Source organism: Pteropus vampyrus, unplaced genomic scaffold (genome assembly GCF_000151845.1).
Source record: "Pteropus vampyrus isolate Shadow unplaced genomic scaffold, Pvam_2.0 Scaffold514, whole genome shotgun sequence".
Classification (NCBI taxonomy): Eukaryota; Metazoa; Chordata; class Mammalia; order Chiroptera; family Pteropodidae; genus Pteropus; species Pteropus vampyrus.
The window spans coordinates 401624-420958 of record NW_011889295.1 but is presented as its reverse complement, the minus strand read 5'-3'; the positions used below and the strand labels follow the sequence as shown (position 1 = coordinate 420958).

Here is a 19335-nt window from a genome sequence, read left to right as displayed (position 1 = left end):
CCTAGCTGATAGGCCATACAGAAACACGGGCCAGATTCGGCCCACAGACCAGGGGTTGCTGGCCTGTCTTCCCAGTGGCGTACAGCGTGCCGACTTTGAGGCTGGCTTTTTTACATTCAGCATAATGCACTGAGATTCACCGTGTTGCGGGAAGCAGGGAACGGCAGTCCACTCCTTTCTGGTGCTGAGTGGGATTCCGCACCATCAGTACACCATTCACATATCCAGTCCTCCGGTGATAATTCCCAGCTTGGGTTGTTTCCAGTTTTGATGATTATAAATAAAGCTCTGTAAACATTTGTGCACAGAGAACAAACCCTTGGCTTGCTTTAGCAATAATGTACAACCTAGGGATGTTCGGTCGTTTCTTTTGGTTTTCTTAAGCCAACGGTCCTTTCCTTTCCCACCACATGTTCAGACAGAAGTCAGAAACAGCCCAGTGAGGCCAGCAGGCATTTCAGAGCTGTACCAGAACGTGTAAATAGCCAGGGCAGGCCACCAGGCCGTGCACCCCAGATGTGGTCAGCGCTGATTCCCGCAAAGCGTGGAGCTCAGGGCTCTGCACTTGATCGGGGCATAGTTGAAATGGTTTTTTCAACTATGGCTGCTAAAGTAGAAGCACCCGGCTCATCCTGGAGACTGCTGTCCCATTCATTCTCTTGGATCTCACCCCCAATCCCAACTCTCTGTGGTAATGCCAAGCTCTACCGAGACCACCGTTCAAGGAACAGGTCCGGTGCGTGTAGAATAAGGCCCTAGATTTCTGTCATCGAAGGTATGCTCTCACCTTGGAAGCCTGGAGTCTTAACCGGTGCAGAAGGAAGAGCCCAAACAAACGTGAGTAATTGAAGACCTTTCGGAGAGGCAGCTGTAAATACGAGGAATTTTATTTTACTTTTTGCTGACATACTATGAGGCAAAACAAAATTGACACCATACAAAATAACTTTATAAAATATCATTCACATCATATTTTATCAGATTTACAGCATTCTGTGCATGTTAAGGGTAATGTAAGGAGGTGAAAAAACACTATGCCAAACTTTTAGTATTAGTTTATATACACACAGTAAGAAACAAATAACTGTTAGGTTTTCCATGAATTTATTGCAAAAATAGTGCAAACTACTTAATCTAATAAGCTGTAAAACAAACTCGAAAGGACCCAGCTAAGCTTAAACACGACAATAGATGCTCAGTGTCTCAGCCTTTAGCTTTCTTCACCAGTTTATCTTTTGTCAATCGAGACCACTCCCCATCTGTTCAGTTTAGGGCGAGTGCTGGGGAAGAGAGAAAGGTGGAGGCCGGCTCTTCCGAGGGGCCAGGCTGCCCCGGCTGCCTAATGCCAGCGATCCCTTTAGGATCATGCTACTCACTCCATGGCAACTGTGTCAGGTCTGTGCCGAAAACATTAAGATGCCACAATGTTTAAGTCTGACCTTAGAAACGAGTTACCCGCCCTCCTGATGACATGGAGAAAAGAATCAAGAAAGCAGCATGAGCAGAAAGGGCTGGGAACGTTACTGTCTGCTGACGGACATGGAATTGCTTTTTTCTCGGGTGTCTGGGTAAAGTATCATTCTACTGGTGGGCAACTTGAACCAGATATTGAAGTTTTGTGTGTGTGTTTTTTTTTTAAAGGATACTGTATACCCCTATACAAGGGTAATTTTAAAATTTCTTTCAACAGTCTATTGGGGTCCAAAAAGCATATATTTAAACAAAATAGAGCAAAACAAAATGCTACATATAAAAGCTAAAGAAACAAAATGCAGCATATTCAGGTTCTTTTTCTTGAGGTACCTATAGAAATTTAATCACCTGCCCCAAAGTACTCTTGTCAGGTAAAAAAACAAAATGCTTACTGGTGAGCCAATCGCAGGGCATTTATTATTATCGAGAAAGTGCAACAACGCTGATCTTTATATGCAGCATACTAAAGGGTGATTTACTCTTTACAAAATATAGCTTAAGGGTCGACCTGATGGGATTTTAAAAATTAAAAACATTTAACTAGAATCATCCCCCCCCCCTTTTTTTTTTTTTTTGAGATCCTGCAGCAAAAAGCCTCCCAAATCAACTTTCAAAGTTTTGCCACTAAGGAATGTTGGTTCTCTTGTAAAAGTCAGAGATCTCTTTAAAATAGTAAAACTATATACTACAGGAAAGATCCCTAATTTTCAATTTTTATTGGTATAAAATCAAATTCTTAAGACTCCAAAATATTGTGTTACCTCCAAAGAATTAAGTTAAAAAAGATCGCCAGAGTAGGAAAAGTCTAGAATTGTAAACTGCCAAATATAAAAGCATGGAAAGTCATCGATCTCTTATTTTTTCACCTGCCAGAAAACTCTCCTGACTTAAGGAAACTCTGGGGCTGCTGCTGAAGGCAGGCCTCCCCCTCCTCAGATGGCCTTGGGAGCGCCCCTTCCTCTGGCCCTGGTCATTAACACCTCTACCAGGTCAGGAGAGATGACCTCTGCAACTGTCCATCTTATTATGCTTATGACATAAACGTGCAGGCCAGAGGAAGAGGGGGCCCAAACAGTGAAGAAAGCAATGGTAGGAGTACATGTGGGCTGGTTTTGGCCGCCCCTTCATTGGCACAGAAAATGAAGTGATAGCTGAAAATATGTGCATAGAAGAGTTTGGAATTTGTTTGTAAAATGTTACGTTTTCTCTTGGATTTTTTTTTTTTTCCCCCACAAGAGGGCAGTTGGGATTCCAATGCATGTTAGTGGTTGGCTGGGGGTAATCTATCAAATTCCATGGCCAATGGGCTTTTCTCCCCACCTGCAATATAAAATATTTAATTTCATACTGATTTTTTTCAATGCATTAGAATTCAACACAAAAGGCACAACATAAATAAAATAGTATTAAATAAACGGAAATTATGATTTCAAGCTTCGTGTGGAGTTATATCTGTTTGGTTACTTTTTCCAATTTAATTTGACAGACTTAGTAAATAGCACCCAACTGTTTAACTGAGGTAGATCCACATTGTAAAGAAAGCTGGGTCCCCTCCATTTTATGTCTAAATTTAAGATGCTTTTACGAAAACAAAAATTCATTTAATCATATACAGAAGCGATGGCAGGTGGCACTACCTGAAGAAAGCTTAGAACATGAGCAGGTTTGCAAATAAAATTTATGGCCAAATCACACTCTCCATCAGCCATAAATAAATCTCAGACTGGAGGGAAAAAAAAAAAAATTCAAACATTTAAAAATAACCCTGAAAAAGTCTCAAGATTTTCAGAATAGGTCTCTTTGACTGACTGCCACAGAACTGCACAATGGTCCATTTTCAAAAAGCGATTGGCAACAGCCAAACTAGACCACAGAGAGAGACAGAGAGAGAGAGAGGGTCGGGGAAGAGATGTGTATCACTGAAAGTTTCCCTTTGTAACTATGGAGAAAAGACTTGTTGAATTACGATATAGCATCTTAATCTGAACAGTTTAAACTCGCTCTGCCTAATATTTTTGCATACTCTGAAACTTACAAATTTAACATCTGATTAAGGCTTAATTTAAAGTGGCATTACCACCTAGCATCATGCAAGCATGGGACATCCTTGAAACACACAGAATGGCAGTAAACTAAAGACAAGGACGTGAAGCCTCAGAATTGTATTTAGCAGGTACTATAACTTTAGGATTAATTTTACAATTCATGTAGCAAACGAAACGTTATACAGAGAGGCCAACGGATATAAATACTATCGTTCATACAGGAACTGACGACTTACAGCGCAGCCCTGCACGGTTTCTGTATCGCAAGCACAGACGGGGGTCGCACGCACCCGGCGGGCGCATGCGCGGACGGCGCGCGGCGGGGGTGGGGGGGATCCCCCGGGAGCGAGGCCCTTGGAAGCTGCTCGGCTTCTTCGAAAGAGTAAACTTCAAATGCTCGTAATACACTTTGATTCAAAATGTCTTCTAAAACGTTTTCTGGGAGGGGTGGGGGGGGGGGGTGGGAAATTAAGAAGGGGCAAGACCTACCTACGGAACTTTTGAATTCATTTTTGGTTCTTTTTCAATTATTTTATAAAAATAAAATAAAACTAGAAAAGTTGATAAAACTCAGGGTTCGAACCCCTCAATACATGGTAGGTAAGTAATCTGAAGTGTACCAGAGGTAAGAAAAATCTGGATTTAGACACTACATTCTTTTCTCGTATTTAATGAGTAATTAGCCACTTTGCTGCACAGAAACTTACAATTATTCTCTGAAAACTTTCTAAAAAGTAAAAACTCACTTGCCTCTACAGTTATAAAACATGAGATCATACCTTCAACAACTACATTAAAATCCACTATCAAACTCAGGACTTGAATTTCAATTTAGTGCTAAACTATGTACTTCCAGGATTTTAGTCAGGTGTGTTTTATTTGGCTTAGACGAGGAACCCAAACTGAATGTCCCGTCACCCCTGCAGCCAGCGCCTCTGCTGAGGGAAAGGCCATTCCGCTCACGACAGAGGGTTTGGGGTGAGGGCAGGCCCACAGGAGCCACCAAGAGGGCTTTTCTGTACACGTGTGAAATAAATAACATTGCGTTAGTTCCTCTGCTGAAAACCAATAAAACCAGCCCTGGACGGGGAAGGGTGGTTTTCCATTAGACCATCGGCCAAGAAAAGTGCTCAGTACCTGGCTTGAAAAAGTTAGACCTACACGTTGTGTGTCAGATGTGTCAGAACTGGAGTCCTATGCGCACGTCCCGAGGTGACACCCACGCGGAAGCCAGCGCGTTCCCGGATGCCACAGAACAGCAACACCAGCGAAAGCAGAGCACAGACGGGGACTGAAGAGCACCTTACGCCTGAGGACGACACACGCGCGTGCCGCAAAGACACAGTTCCAATTCCTTTATTGAAAAATCTAGTTCCGTTACACCGAATAGCCTTGTCGAGTGACTATGGGACCGAAACCACCAGGTTTTGCTTATGGTTTGGTCTGTCTAGACGCGGGCCTTGTGCCCACTTCCTGGCATCCCCGCAGGTGTGGCCTTGGTCAGGGCACAGGAAGAATCATGCAACTGGAACTTAGCGCCTTCTGACCCGAGACGGTATGCACGGGCATCACAGTTTACAACGTCAGGAGCTGAGGAGCAAAGGGAGCGTCAAAGGCAGAAGGGCGATGAGTGACATGTGGGATGGTACATGGAGCAGGCTTACTTCCCAATAAAAACGGGGCCCCGACATGCTCTCAAAGGACACTGAGGACCAGACTTGAAAGGCACAGAGGCTGAGACTGGGGCTTCCAGAACACTGGGTCTGGTACTGATGGAGACCAGGGCACGGCCTGGGCGCCACCTGCTTCTTGGATTGAGGGCCCTGCCCTCTCCCGTCCCCCCGGACTTCTGCCACAACCTCCAGAGTTCCAAGGAGCCCTGGGTCCCCCACACGCGCACCTAGCTCTGTCCAGTGGTGCCAAGCGGCCGAGCAGGCAGTCCGCACTGCAGCCCCTGGCCCGGTGGTGTGGGCTGCTCCTGGGGTCGACGCATGGTCTGAAGGCCCGTGAAGACTGAGGAGGTACTGAACGAGGCCGGCCTCAGCATCTCGTTCCTGGAGACCCCTGGGGGGAGGAGTTAAGATTTGGTGGTGCAGCTTTAACTCTGCACGACCTGAAGCCAAGGAGGATGGAAAGAAGAGATAGTTCGGCCTCCTCCAACCCCCCGGAAAGGGGACGGGGCGAGGTGGGGACTCACCCCTCTGGTCGTACCACCGAAGGCTTTTAAAGATCTCACGCCCAGGCCGGTGACATAGAAAAGGGTTGACAAAAGCACCAGTGACTTTCAGTTTTCTCGTTTCCGAATCATCTTTCATGCACGCAGACGGGGGGGAGGCCCGCCTCGGGATTCAGGAGGCTAGGGCACAAAAGGCTGAAGGGCAGGTCTGAGTTCAACAGCTCATGTTACTGCACCAGGCAGGGGGCTGCTGTGCAGTGTCCCCCGAAAGACTCTGTGTGGGGCTCTGGCTGAAAACGAGGCCAACCCAGAGGACCCCGGTGGTCCCAGAAGCAGGCCAGCAGACATGTGGGCACCCACCCTAAACGTCCATGCTTCTTGGGGTGGACAGTGTGATCGCAGAATTCCAGAACATTCTGAGAAAGACCTCAAAGGACACTTAGCTCTTTCAGAATTAAAGCATGCCATGTAGCATGAAAAGCATCAAAACTGAAAACAACAGGGTTCAAGGCAATTACTTGCACGTGATGATGTACTTGGAACGTCTCCAGGCCAAAGTCGGTGTCTGGTGAGTGTCCAGCAGGAGAGCAGAGCCACCTGCACACCAGACACTGTCATCACAAAACCGCCCGCTGGCCCTCCGGAATTCACGAGCAAACCAAGGGAGGCATTTCGGAGCAAAGGCTAAGCTCCTGGGGATGAAGAAACATAAGGAACCTACAGAACAGACACGCGGGCGGCAGAGGGTGACGGCCGGCCCACAGCAGCGTGTGGGCAGAGGACAGCTCTGACAGCAGTGAATCGGCCGGGAGGGGGCACTCAGAGTCCTGACTGGCCCCCGGGGCAGACTTCCTGCCAGCTGGCATCGCGGGAGCCTGGCCCAGGCGCGGGTGGCCCCTGCATAGCAACGCTGCTGTGGCTCAGTGTCCTTTCAAACGAGGACCTTGGACAGTTTTGCTTTTAGACATTAGATGAGTGTCACGTCGGGGGGTGGGGGGGGGATGGCAACCCCAGGTTCCCAAGCCGAAGGGTGACTGTGCCTGCATTGTTTTCCGAAGCCAGGAGGCAACTGGGGAAGTAGGGTTTGTGTGAGAGCGGGTGTCCAACACCTCGGTGACCTCACGGCGTGAACGAAAAGGGAGGACGGAGCAGAGGGAGCCGTTTGCACTCATTCGTAAGTAAAGCGGGGAAAAAAGTGCTTTCTTAGTGAACGGGGCCGGAAGAAGCCAAGATGGCAGGTCGCCTTGAGGTCCCGCCACACACGCCCGCACGAGACGCTCCTGCCAGCCCACGAGGACAGCGCGGAAAAGCCCCCATTTCATGCCCACTGGCCACTCAGAACCCTGGACTCTCAGAGCTGGGAGGCTGTGAGTGGGCCCCGGGCCACCACCGACACCTCAGGGGGAGGAGGGGACTGCCCACGGGTCACAGTATGGCACACAAATTTTCAAGCCAGAACCGAACAGAGAGATGTTCACAATTCAGTTTATTCGGGCAACATTTTGGCTGCTTTCAGTGTGGACAGCTACGCTTAAGAGCAAACATGAATCGACCGAGAATTCAGAGGTAGCCTTTATCTGCAGTTACTTTTTTTAAACTAAAAGGTATTTAGAAACCACCTTCTGTAGTGATTTTTACATTCACTTTAGACAATAACATGGCAAAACATATCCAGAAAAGCGTTAGGTGAGGGCACTGTGACCGCATCCACGTGACATTCACGAGCACCCCGGCGACGGGGCTGGGTTTAGGAGCTCCTCTGTGTGTCTTACTGTGCTGCCTGACCCCAAACAGAATCACACGCCAGGCTGGAGCGAACACGGCTAATTGAGCGGAAAAATCACAGGGCGTAAAGGAACAGCGTGGGGTTTCAGGTCTCTCCAGCATCTGTGGGTTCAGCCGCAAATGACCGTTCTGACGCAACGGTGACCTCGCGGCTTTAAAATGATGGCTGACCAGGGAGGCCCTCGGCCCCTGTGAACACCGGCCACTCAGACGCTTCCCGTCCGACCTGTCGAGTGCTGGACGGAACTGGGAGAAAATGCTTTCGGGAGTCATGGCGAACCAGAGATTAAACAGACCACGAGAGTGTTCGAAGCATTTACAACTAATCCTCTTCCACGTAAATCTGCAGACCTCAAGGAGAGAGCCCACTCTCGAGAGATGCTAACTTCCTTTCCGAAAAACAAGAAAACGAGGCTAATTTGTCCTTCATGAACGGTTAACAGACACAAGGCTAAAGAACAGGATAAGTCCACACAACTCTAACACATAATACTGAAAAACGTGGCATCGTCACGAAAACAACGTGTCGTGTCCATGTCACCTCTGCTAAGCTACATCTATTTACAATCATTTCAAACAAGTACAGCAGATGCGAAGTTGGACATAATAAAAAAGGATGTTGTCAAAATCAGTGCAATCATTTTGAGTTGAAAATTTTCCTTACCAAAAAAGAGCATGTGTGTGTAACACGGACAACCCCAGGACAAAGTCACACGTGCACTGTGTCTGCACTGAGAAACGTCACAGCAGCCGAAACTGCTGGCACGGCAGCCAGAGAGCGGTCCTTGGTTACTCCGGGCGGGGCTGACACCGTAAATGAGACAGATGCATTCTGCAATGAGGGGCACGAACACCGAGGAGGTCGCGCCTTACTGTACATTCCTTTTCTCGTGAGCGTGAGAGATGAGTCAGAGGTCACAGGGAAAATGTCTATGGCTTGTCTGGGCCACTGGGATTGTCCACTGTCTGGGTTATGTCAACTTCTAAAGGCCCTCCTAACGGAACTGCCTCAGCTGTAGTAAATGCCCGTGGAAATCCTTTTAACTGTCCGACAGCTCCAAGTCCCGTTGAAGGACGACCCCCAGATCCTGACAGCTCTGGGAACAAGCCGAGTTGCGTCCGTGACGTCGGGTGACCGAGAGAAGCTGGCCCAGCCCCACAGGCCTTCCTAGGAACAGCAGTGGCGTCCCGACTACACGACGCTTGGCGGGTCCACCCTTCATATATTGTATCAAATATATAATTTGACTGAAAAAACTGCCTTGCAAAAATAAAATTTAAATCACCCCGCAGAGCAATGTAAAACTACACTGCTGCGTACGTAAGAAAAACAATTCATCCAGAAAAATTACATTTGTGACTTTCAAAAAAATAAAGCATCCGGCAAACTTGAAGGTAAACATTAGGTGATTTATAAAAGTTGGGGGAAATAATTTCTATCGTATCCGTCAGGTACCACGTGCACTGGAATATCTACATCGGCCAAATCAAACCAGAGCAGAAAGAAAAAAATAAATAGCAACATTTGCATTTAACAACAATAAAAATAACATATACTATAACATCAATAACCCTCCTCCCAATCCCACTGGGAACTGAACTTAAATCGTCTTTTCTGACCTGCGCTCGATGACCAGGGAGAGAAGCATCGGGAATGGCAGTGATCGCGGCCAGCCTCGAGGAGCGCGGGTGTCATGCCGTCTCCAGCAGGGAGTCCGCCCACGGGGCCCGGGACCGTCTAGAGCACAGTCATTCACTCATTCGCGGGGGTGTGAGACCAACGAGAAGCAACATCATCTCGAAAGGAAGAGGCAGCCCTGACATGTAGGAAGCGAGTCTGTGTGAAGACCCCTGCCCGAGCTCAGCGACCCCTAACAGTGTGGCGCGCCTGGGGTTACAAAGTCTGCCTGGCCCCAGGGATGGAGCTGTGTGTCCAAGACAGCGGGGAGACCCCAAAGGGCTCCTCACAGAATGGCGACTTGACAGCTGCCCCTGTTTCTTCAGGGTGAGAGCGTCCCCCACGTACTAGGCGGCAGCGAAGGGATGAGAATATGTTAGCTTTCCTTAGAGTGTTTTAAGATGCGCCAGGAGAAGCTCCGGTATGAGGATCTCATCGGGAGATGTCTTTTAAGGAGACGAGAGAATTCCCAGTTTTCCTTTGAAACGAGTCGCCGTTTCTACGCCATCATGTGCCCGTTCGGTCTGCTCGAAGCAAGGCACACCTCCCCTAAGAGCAGGGCGGGGCAAAGCCAGCTGGCACGCGGTGACACGGTGGCCCCACGGGGCCAGCCCAGCCAGATGACCGCCCGGGCCCCTTTCGGCTTCCAAATGCACGGGGCTTGGACTAATCCACGCTGTCTCAGAACTCAATCATCCTAACGATGGGGGGACTGGTAGAAATTTGGGACAATTATTTACCTGAGAGATCATACCTACAGCCATCTGAATTCTCAATCAACGGACACGACCAAAGGTGTGTGGCCAGCCCAGCTGGAGACGGCTGGTCCGGAAGGAAATGCTTTTAGAATGACAAGTTTCATAAAACAAGCACCGGGCTGTCAAAGACGCCCTTCTCAGAGTACTTTGGCCCACTGAAAAGAAAACTTTTCCTTCAAAATAATTTAAAAAAAAAAACCAAAAAAACAACGTAGGTCTAATTTCCTGCCAGCTTGTGTCCTCTCCTCGGTTTTAACTTAGAGAACATGTCCCTTTGTGCTCGGGGGACAGCCGTCCCTCTGCAGAGAGCTCCATCCAGCTCAGGGGCCCGGAGACCCCAGGCGGCCCCGGACAACCGGATCCGGGAGGCCGGCGGCGAGGCCCGGGAGTAGGCATTTTACCAAGCTCCGCCACTGCCCCCACCGAGGTCCCCCCGCGGGTGGCGGGCACACACCCTGAGACATGCGGCTCTAGACGACCCTAAAGATGGCTGAAAACTGACCTAACTGAAGAATTTGAAAGTGAAGATTCCCTCCTTGGCTCGAATGCTCCTGGTAATCTAAGCCAAGAGTGTACTGGTGTCCTTCTGAAAATAGGGGGAAGTGCCACTTGCCAACAAAACGACAGGGAACTGCAACATTTCTTAGAGCAGAGGCTTCTGTCATTCAAAAAGACAAAAAAAAAAAAAAGAGATACAGCAAAAAGAGACTAATGCCATTAATAAGACACCTACATGCACACAGGACACCCACGCTTACGCACGCGCACACCACTCTGAGTAGACAGCTTCACAAACAATACTCATCCCTTTGCCATCGCCACCAAAACCCGGGCCACGTGTCCGTCAGGGCTCCCCCTGCGGCTCCCGGCCCCCTCCCACCCTTCGGAGCCGGCGGACAAGAGGTGGGCACTCATGTAGCACGAGGCGCCCCCGTTGGGGGGGGGACCCTCATCCCCAACAGCGCAGAGGTAAACGGCAGGCCAGGGAGGGAGGGCAGTCAGCAGGGACCGGAAACCTACAGAGCACAAAGCAGCACTGGGGAAGGTTCGCGTCCTTCCTCGAATCTCTACAATGAACGTGGACTTGATTCTCATAAAACTGCCAACAAGAACAAAAGGCCCATTTAGCACAAACAGAGTTGTCGGTTGTCACCCTTTCCGAGTCGCCCGTGGCATCGCTCTTAGTGCAATGGTTTCTGGATTGGCAAACCCACGTCCGGCCCAGAACACACACCCGAGCAGAAGCGGCCGCCTCTCCTGCCGGCTTCGGTCCGCCATCCTCCTGAGGCAGGGCTCGGGCGCTGCCTGCTGGCCTCGCGCCCCACACAGAGGGCCACCGTCGCCGGGCACTGATCCCGGGGCACGCGCCAACACCACCACCCACGAGGTGACAGGAGGGCGTGGCTCCCAGGGCCGGAGGGGCACACGCGTTCCACTTGTGCTTAATCGGCCGAGCAACGCACGGGGCTGAGGAGGCAGGGAGGGGGGCGGGCGACCGCCGTGAGCGCGCCGGTCCTCCCGAAGGTACAGGCGACATGAGCTACACGCAGGGGAGGCGGGCGGCTGTCACAGTAAGTCAGTTGCATACTCTTGTACTTAAGCGCTGAGAGCCACAAGAGGCGGTTCCGTCTCCAGGCTCCGGACACTCTCGATAGGCCGGACGATCACATGAAGCACCCCAGAGTCAATAAAATGAAAACGGCATCTACCTATCACATTAATACTGCAAACCAGGTATATATTTTTTTCTCTTACATCAAAGACATAACAGTGAAAAAGGATTGTACTGTATTTATCACCACAGACCCGTATTCTTTAGAAACTTTGGAAAATAAATGTCACAGTCCTATAGGACAAATCTTATGATTAGACTGTCGGCATATCGTCTTTTTTCTTTTTTTTTTTTTTTAAATAAATTTTTATTAAAATGGCACTTGTCTGCCAATCTCTCTGGACCTAGAAATGCTGTAAACGCACGTGGACCACCTTCTGCCACTGCTCCTTACTTCAGGCTGAGGGAAAGGCAGGCAGTGGCAGAATGGGACACCTGTGGGCGCCACCTGCCCTTGGGTCCTGAAGAGCTCGTGTAAGCCAAGTCAGGAGCACGCTAGCACAGCTTTCAAATCAGCTTTAGTAACAACATCAGAATGGTCAAGGCTTTAAAACCGCAGTCGTGTTTGTGTTGCTCTCTCTCAGAGAACGTCCACAGCTAGTTTGAGCCCATCAATTTCATACAGAATCATGTGTTACAAACAAGTACATTGAATGACCAAATAAATTAAAAATGTTTTAAAGCCCTGAGTTCATAGACTGCTTTTAGGAGATTTTTAGGAAACACGGGACTCTATTTTAATAAGCAGCTTATAGATTTTGGCAAACCATATTTCCTGCGGCAATGGGGTCTCATACAGGTCTGCAGTTCAGAATCCGAGTTTGAAATCTGGGACGGAAGGCATTCTGGAAAACAGAGGCTCTGCTAAAATCGATGACGTCTCATGTTCGATGCTGGCTGTCACAGAAGGGCTGGGCGTCTGTTGGTCTGAGTGTAGCTGGTCTCATGTGAATCCAACTCGGCACACAATCGTAAACATGACAACGCGTCAAGCAAAGTACATGGTGCGCAGCGTGTCCTGATGGACCTGGACCGCCTTGGCCAGCGCCTGGTGGTCTCGTCCGTTACTCTGCCCGGAGGTATGGCTTCCTTCAGCACTGTGGGGACAGGGAGACACAGAGAGAGCGGCCTTTAACGCAGCACGCGGCAGCGCCCCGACAGCTAACGTCAGGACCGTGCGCCAGACATTTGGGGACACAGCTGACAAGGGGCAGCGAAGGGGCTGGCGTCTGGGTCAGTCGGCGGCAGCCGCTGGGACCCCACCGTCTTCCACTCCGAAGAACGCAGCTGCCAAAGCCTGTTTCAGAAATTCCCCCTTTGCCGCAACCTCCAGCCCGGAAAGGCCTGCCACTCACCTGTCATGCTCCTTATCCACCAGGTGGTACCTGGCCCGGAAGGCCACCAGGTGAGCGTAGTATGCTGGTGCCGGGATGGACACAGAGCGCGTACAGCGCACGTAGGTGTGACACAGCTGGTAGGTGAGAATCTGCAGCTCGTCGGAAGAGAAACGGTTGTCATCCCAAAGCACGTGATAGTGGGAAGGCCTGCTTGTCCCCTAGGAGCAGATCAGAGGGTCAGAGAGACCGGAACTCGGCGCAGGAGGTGCTGTGAGACAGCGCTGCAGACACACTGGGCACGTAAACTCTGTGCAAAGAATGCAGCGGAAGGAACGAATGACGAACAGATACTAACGTCACCACGTGCGCTTATAGAGAAGCATCGGACTATGTGTTTCATCACCCCCCGTGTAAAATATAAGACTTTACACACATTTATTTACGTATAGAAAACTCGTAGGACAAGACGAAACACTATAAAAATCACTGTGTCCAAGACAGTGCCATTTGTTCATATTAGATGTTCCCAAGGGGCACAGCTTTGCAGGTCCTGGTGGCCCAGCTCTGACAATGGGTGTGGCTGGCCGTGGCACTTCCGTGCTGGCCAGCTGTGGGCCTCGTCACCAGCAGAGACCAGGAAAGCCTCCGGGTGATGACGAGCCACAGGGCGACAGTGAATGTGGGTGGAGAGGGACACGGGGCTGAATCCGGCCGCGTGAGTGTGACCTGACGCTGGCCTTCTGGGGCGGTGGTTCCGTCACCTCTGAGCACTCGTCTGGCTCGCTGAGCCCCGTGTCGCCCTTGTCCCCCACCAGTGCACCTGGACTTCACACTCATTGCTCCTTCCGCCTGGACCTCATCAACTCTAACCCAGGCCCCCCAGCATGGCAGCCCAGTGGGTCCTTCGTCCCCAACACTGGCCGTCCTGAGCCTCTGTCCACTGGTCAAGCGCCTGACTTCCCTCGGGATGGGCGGGAGCCCCATGAGAGCTGCTCACCGCTGCGTCCCCAGTGCCCACTAGAGCACCTGGCACAAGGGTCGTGCTCTTCATGTGTGTGCTGGATGTATACACGAGGTCACAGCGACATCAAGATTCAGTCCAAAGGGGCCCCTCTGTCCTTACCTGGATGCCAGCGTGACTGCACAGGTAGAAGTCGAACTCGGTGGGGTGGGTGATCTTCGTGTCCACGGTTGTGCCTGCTGGAATGTTTCCACTTTTCCCAACCTTCGGCAACATAGGAGCCCATTAGACACGTCAGGACAACCGACGGAGCGAGCGAAAAGCCCCGCCCTCCGCGCCATCGGGGCCGGCCTGTCCCCACCACAGGCTGCCCGCTTTTGAAGTCTTTAAATTGGCCAGTACGTTGCTTAGTGCTCTAGTATCGATAAAACTTAGCAAATACTGACAACCGAAAGTAAATCGGTTCCTGTTCTATCTGGGCGGGGGTCACCTTTCACCACGTCTCACACAGGTCCCGGGGGGAGATGCAGCGTCTTCCTTTCACCGAAGGGTCTGCGTTAACGCTGAGGCCAAGACGGAAAGTGTCAGCAGCAGGCAACCTAGGGCCACGAATGACGGACACACGACGGGCCGTCTGTGCACACAAACGCACATTTAAGAGGAGCCGGGCAGCCCTGAAGGCCGCCAGGGTCTTTGGCACTTTGCTGGTGCCACCGCCTACAGAGACCCCAGGAGCTGAGGGGGGGCAGGGCCTCCAAAGTACGTCCGCTGCTGAACTCTTGGGGCGACGTGGCCGAAGATCCGGCTACTGCCACCGCAGCAACAACCCCCCACTCGAGGACCATACCCCGGCTGGTCACCAAGCCACCCATTTTTTAATTGTGTGACATTTCAAATATACGCACAAAAGACACGAACCCCACGCAGCCCCTTCGCACCCCCACGTGTATCTGTATACTTCCTGCCAAACTTTTGTACACGTTGAGATTTTAAAAAGTATAACATTTGAAAATAATGTCCCCCTTTGCATCCGTCCCAAGCCGCTGTCTCAAGTTTAGACTTTATTATTCCCACGCTTACTTTTGCTACGTATTGGGGTCTCCATTGGCGTCTACTGTGCTACTCAGCAGGGTTTTAAAACTGCACATGTGTCATATGTTCTGCTACTCGCTGTTTTTGCTCAATATTATAATTTTGAGAAATGTTCACTTGATAGACGGAATCTCTTGATTTCATTGCCACAGAGAAGGCGACATACAAATGCATCGCAACCTTTGCCCCCGGTAGGAGACAGGTGGGCTGTTTGCTACTGGACATGCAGGCGACTGGGTCGCTCCACGGTCACCCCCAGAACTGCGGAACTGGGTTTCCAGTTGGTCATCGGTCTGTACTCCCATCAGTCATGAGTTTTCTTCATAACATCGCATTACCATGGCCGAGGACCATGCGAACTGTTTCTTGTGTTAACCCTCTCTACGTCCTCGGGAAGGAGGTCCTGGGAGGCAGGGAGGCTGGCGGCCCTCATGCCCAGGGGCCAGGTGGAGCTGGGCTGTCTGCTCCAGACCCTGTCTGTGTTCCTGACCGCGGCTCAGCGCCCACATCTCTGCCGACACTTGGTATCATCAGGCCAACCTCATTACACGAGTTTCCCCCCAATCCGCTACTGTCTGAAATGATTTGTAGAAGATTATTCTTTGAAGGTTGGGTAAAACTTGCCTCTAAAAATCTCTGGACCAGCTTCATAAATCAGGCTAAGTAGCCCCCCTCTTTCCAATTCTCTGCCTCATTTTAAGAGGATCTATTCTCAAAAGTTTGGTAAAGTTTGCCCGTAAAACTCTCTGGGCCTCATGCTTTTATGAATGATGACTGAATTATCCTCCTTAGCTGTTTCTGATAATTTGTATAATTCTACACAAAACTCTATCGGTTTCTTCTAAGTTTTCTAATGTACCGACAGAAAGCTGTCAAGATCCTACGATGATTTAAATAATATAACATTTCTTCTGCAGTTACAGTTTCGATTTTGCTCCAAACGTTGCGATAAACTTTTCTCTTCCTTGGGTCTTGCTAGGTTCACCTAGAAGCGGGCTTTGCTCGTGTTCATCCGTTCTGGCGCCTCTTCATTTCCCGCTTCAGTGTCTGCTATTTGAGGAGAGAAACGGGCTGCAGGAATAAGCCGACACTGAGCCCGCTGGCCTCCCGGCCTCCTGGCCAGGGAGCTTTGCACGCTGAGGCGGACGCAGGGGGCCCAAGAAGCCCAGCGCCTAGGCTCTGCTGGAGCTGACCCGACGGCACCTCTAAGCTCCGTCCTCCCGGCACCTTCGGGCTTACTTCATGGGCCTTCCTGTTTCACAATAAAAGTCTCCGAGCCTAGACACTCATCCCCAAGCACTGCCTTAGCCATGCTGCCTAGAGTTTGATCCGGAATTGTCTTGTTTTTGTTCAGTTCTAATTATTTTATCATTTTTATTCTCTCTACGTGTTTAATGCACGTGCTACTTAAGAGTGAGTTTAAAATTTCAAGCTTTCTTAAACGTTTTTTTCTGCCGTTGATTCAAAATTTAATCGTATAATGATCAAAAACAGTACTTTGCACGACCCGGAGGTTTACAAGTCCCCTGAGACCTCCTTTGTCACCTGGTACGAGACATATTTTCGAAAGGCTTCCACGGGGACTCAGCTGTTACAGGCGAGATTCCATCTACCTACTAGACGTGGCTTGTTCACATCGCTCTTCCAACGTTCGGTTTTGACCAACGTGCCTGTCTCGGCGTCTGACAGCGGTGTGTTAAAATGCACCTCCTGGAGAGAAGGTCTGTCACTGTCCCTGGGAATCCTGTCAGTTTCTGCTTTGCTGTTTTTTTCCTCGTCACATGTTTTTAGGTCACGGAGTGAGGTACATCCAAGCCCCTAGTTGTAATACCTCCTCGGTGAATCATCCCTAGGAGTGTGACGAAGCACCCCTCTTTCTCACACTAGCTCTCAGGCTGCATTCCGTCCTCCATTTAGACAATAAGCATTTCCTGTGCTGTGTCACCACGGCGGTGGCAGCGGATGCTGTGTCATGCCTGCCTTTGGCACCGTGTGGATATGAACCCACTGGCTTCTGGTCCTGCTGTGACCGCTCCCAGGGCTGCTCATCCTCTGAGGCCCCTCCTTCTGGGAGGGTCTCTTTTCTGAAGCGGGCTGCCTCGAGGCTTTGCAGCTTTAAAACAGTGTGGTCTGTCTTCACTGGCTGGGAATGCAGAAGCAGCTTTAATGCGAGGACGCCCACCTCGCCTCACTGTGGAGAACGCCCAGCAGTTACACCCCCAAAACTCGCTTCTCTCTCCAGCTCACTATTTTCATTCTGGAACACTCAGGAGACACATGGGGGGACCTGGCCGCCCGTGACACTCGCCATCTTCTACCTTCTCCCCAGACCCCTGACTGCACCCCCGGGACCACCTTCTGGCCCCCGCTTCCCGAGTCCACACCGTCCTCCTGCACCCTTCGTGACCGCCACCCATCGCCGCGGCTGCTGACCGGTTCTTTTTCAGGGCCACCTCTCTGGTCGTTTCTGTGTCGGATGAATGACATCCACCCCCTGGTCCTGTCCCAGAGCTGTGGGATTTACAGGTCCAAACCTCTCCCCAGTCTGACGGCCCTTCTCCAATGCCCGAGGCTGCGTCCCCGCGAAGCCCCTCTGCGGACAGGGTCTCCCTAGGACCTGGGGCAGCGGCAGCCACAGGCACGCGGGGTGTGGCTCGGCCGAGGAGACGCACCCGCTCATTCTTGTCCGTGCAGAACAGCCGCGTGTGATGCCTCTTCTGGACCACGATGAAGGTGATGCCCGGCTGGTAATCCTTCTCTAGCTTGATGCACGCCTCCCGGATGGCCAGTAACTCGTGGTGGAGAACCTGGGGGCAAGAGAGGCACGCCTGAGGCTGTTAGGTTTTTACGGGCTCCGGCTACCTGAAAAATAAACCCCCGAATAACATCTACCACTTGACGAATATTGGTAGGTAGGTCTAGCTCCGCCGGCCCGCTGTCAGCTGGGTGCCTTTGCCTTTCTAGGCCTATTTCTCCTCATTTATACAATGGAGTGAATGATACCCAGGTTTCGTGCTAAATGCTTTAAATGAGATGATACATCAAAACGATTAGCACAGAATCTGAATGTCCTAAGTGCTCAATAAGTGGCACCTGCCACACACACGCGGTAGCAAGGAGGGACCATGGAAGACACAAATGTGAACACACTGATTCAACAACTTGTTATTTTGTGTCAGGACGGAGAGGATCTAGTAGAAAAAACACCGGCTTAGGAGTCGGAGCTGAGTTCGAATCCTAACTCCGCCACTAAGAAGCCATGTGGCTTTCGGGTGGCTGTGTGCCCTCGCCGATCCTGCTTTTCACTTTTAAAACGGGGACATGCTACTTCATGAACTTGGTGTGAAGACTAAAGTCACGTGCAGAGCAAGCACGTGGCACGTAAGCCCCCGGGAGTTAGGGTACAAGGGTGGTTACGACACCATCTCATCCCTCCATCTGGCATCAGAGACAGAAGGGCAGGTGACCCATGGCGTGTGATGAGGCTGATTACAGGGACCATGCACCTGAGATTTTAACTGTCCTCATTAAATACTGCATTATGACATCTCAAAATCGTGTCAGGGGTTCTGGGTTCAGAAACCCCAGTTGGGTGCTCCTGTAAGACACTTGGCATGTTCACGAGTGACAGAAAGGCACAGACCCTCCTCTCTAGGAGCAGTGACTGTGACAGAGGGAGACAGGGCTGGGAGCTCAGCACGCTTCCAGCCACGGGGAGCCCAGGTTTAATACAAGAAGCGCGCTCGAGATAGGCTGCTGGTCGCTGGACGTTGGACCCGCCGGGGACAGCACGGGAGCCAGTGGTCAGGGAGCATCTATTCTATTGTCCTCGCCAACCGCAGGACAGTGGGACCAGCTGCTGCTTCTGCTCTGGACCAGGAAGGCAATCGCATCGTGCCTTGTCGGGCGGCACCAGCCTGCATACCGGGCAGCCTGGGGCCCCAAACACACCGGGCAGCCCTCGGGGTGCCCTCCTGCTGGTGGGTCTCCTACAGCCTCAGATACGGGCCCCACACCCCACCCCAGCCTCCGCTAGCGTCTGCCAGCGAAGCGTATGTTCGGGATGTGGAATGTGTGTTCGGCACACGGAGTGTGTCCCCAGCCACGTGGAGACTCGGGGAGAATGAACCTCCTGAGACCCAGGCTGGGACGGGTCACTTCTGCCCACGGGCGCTCTGCTCTCCGTGTCTGTGGTGGTGCCGCTGCCTCCCAGACAGCTGCCCAAAGCTGTGACCCATACGCCACCCAGGATGCTGCCCCTCCCTCCGCAGCCAAACAGTGCCGGGGGTCCTGCTGACATTGCTTCAGAAGAGGCTCCCACAGCCTCCCCGGACCCCCCGTGGTCCCACCCCGCCTCTGCGCCCTCCACGTCCAGCCTGCCCCACAGCGCTGCAGCCCACCAGCAGCACCCCGTGCTC

General features: G+C 51.2%; 1 protein-coding gene across 1 annotated transcript in view; it reads right to left on the bottom strand.

Annotated features, from left to right (window-relative positions):
* Positions 1-871: 871 nt before the first annotated feature.
* The window catches only part of LOC105307750 (protein argonaute-2), a 65399-nt gene continuing 46935 nt past the window's right edge, over positions 872-19335 (bottom strand). Inside the window, exons 17-20 of the mRNA XM_023524974.1 lie at positions 17590-17751; positions 13988-14089; positions 12883-13082; positions 872-12624 (exon numbers count right to left, since the gene is read on the bottom strand). Of these exons, the coding sequence (XP_023380742.1) occupies positions 12516-12624; positions 12883-13082; positions 13988-14089; positions 17590-17751 (573 nt within the window). The 3' untranslated portion in view covers positions 872-12515. The remainder of the gene's footprint in view (positions 12625-12882; positions 13083-13987; positions 14090-17589; positions 17752-19335) is intronic.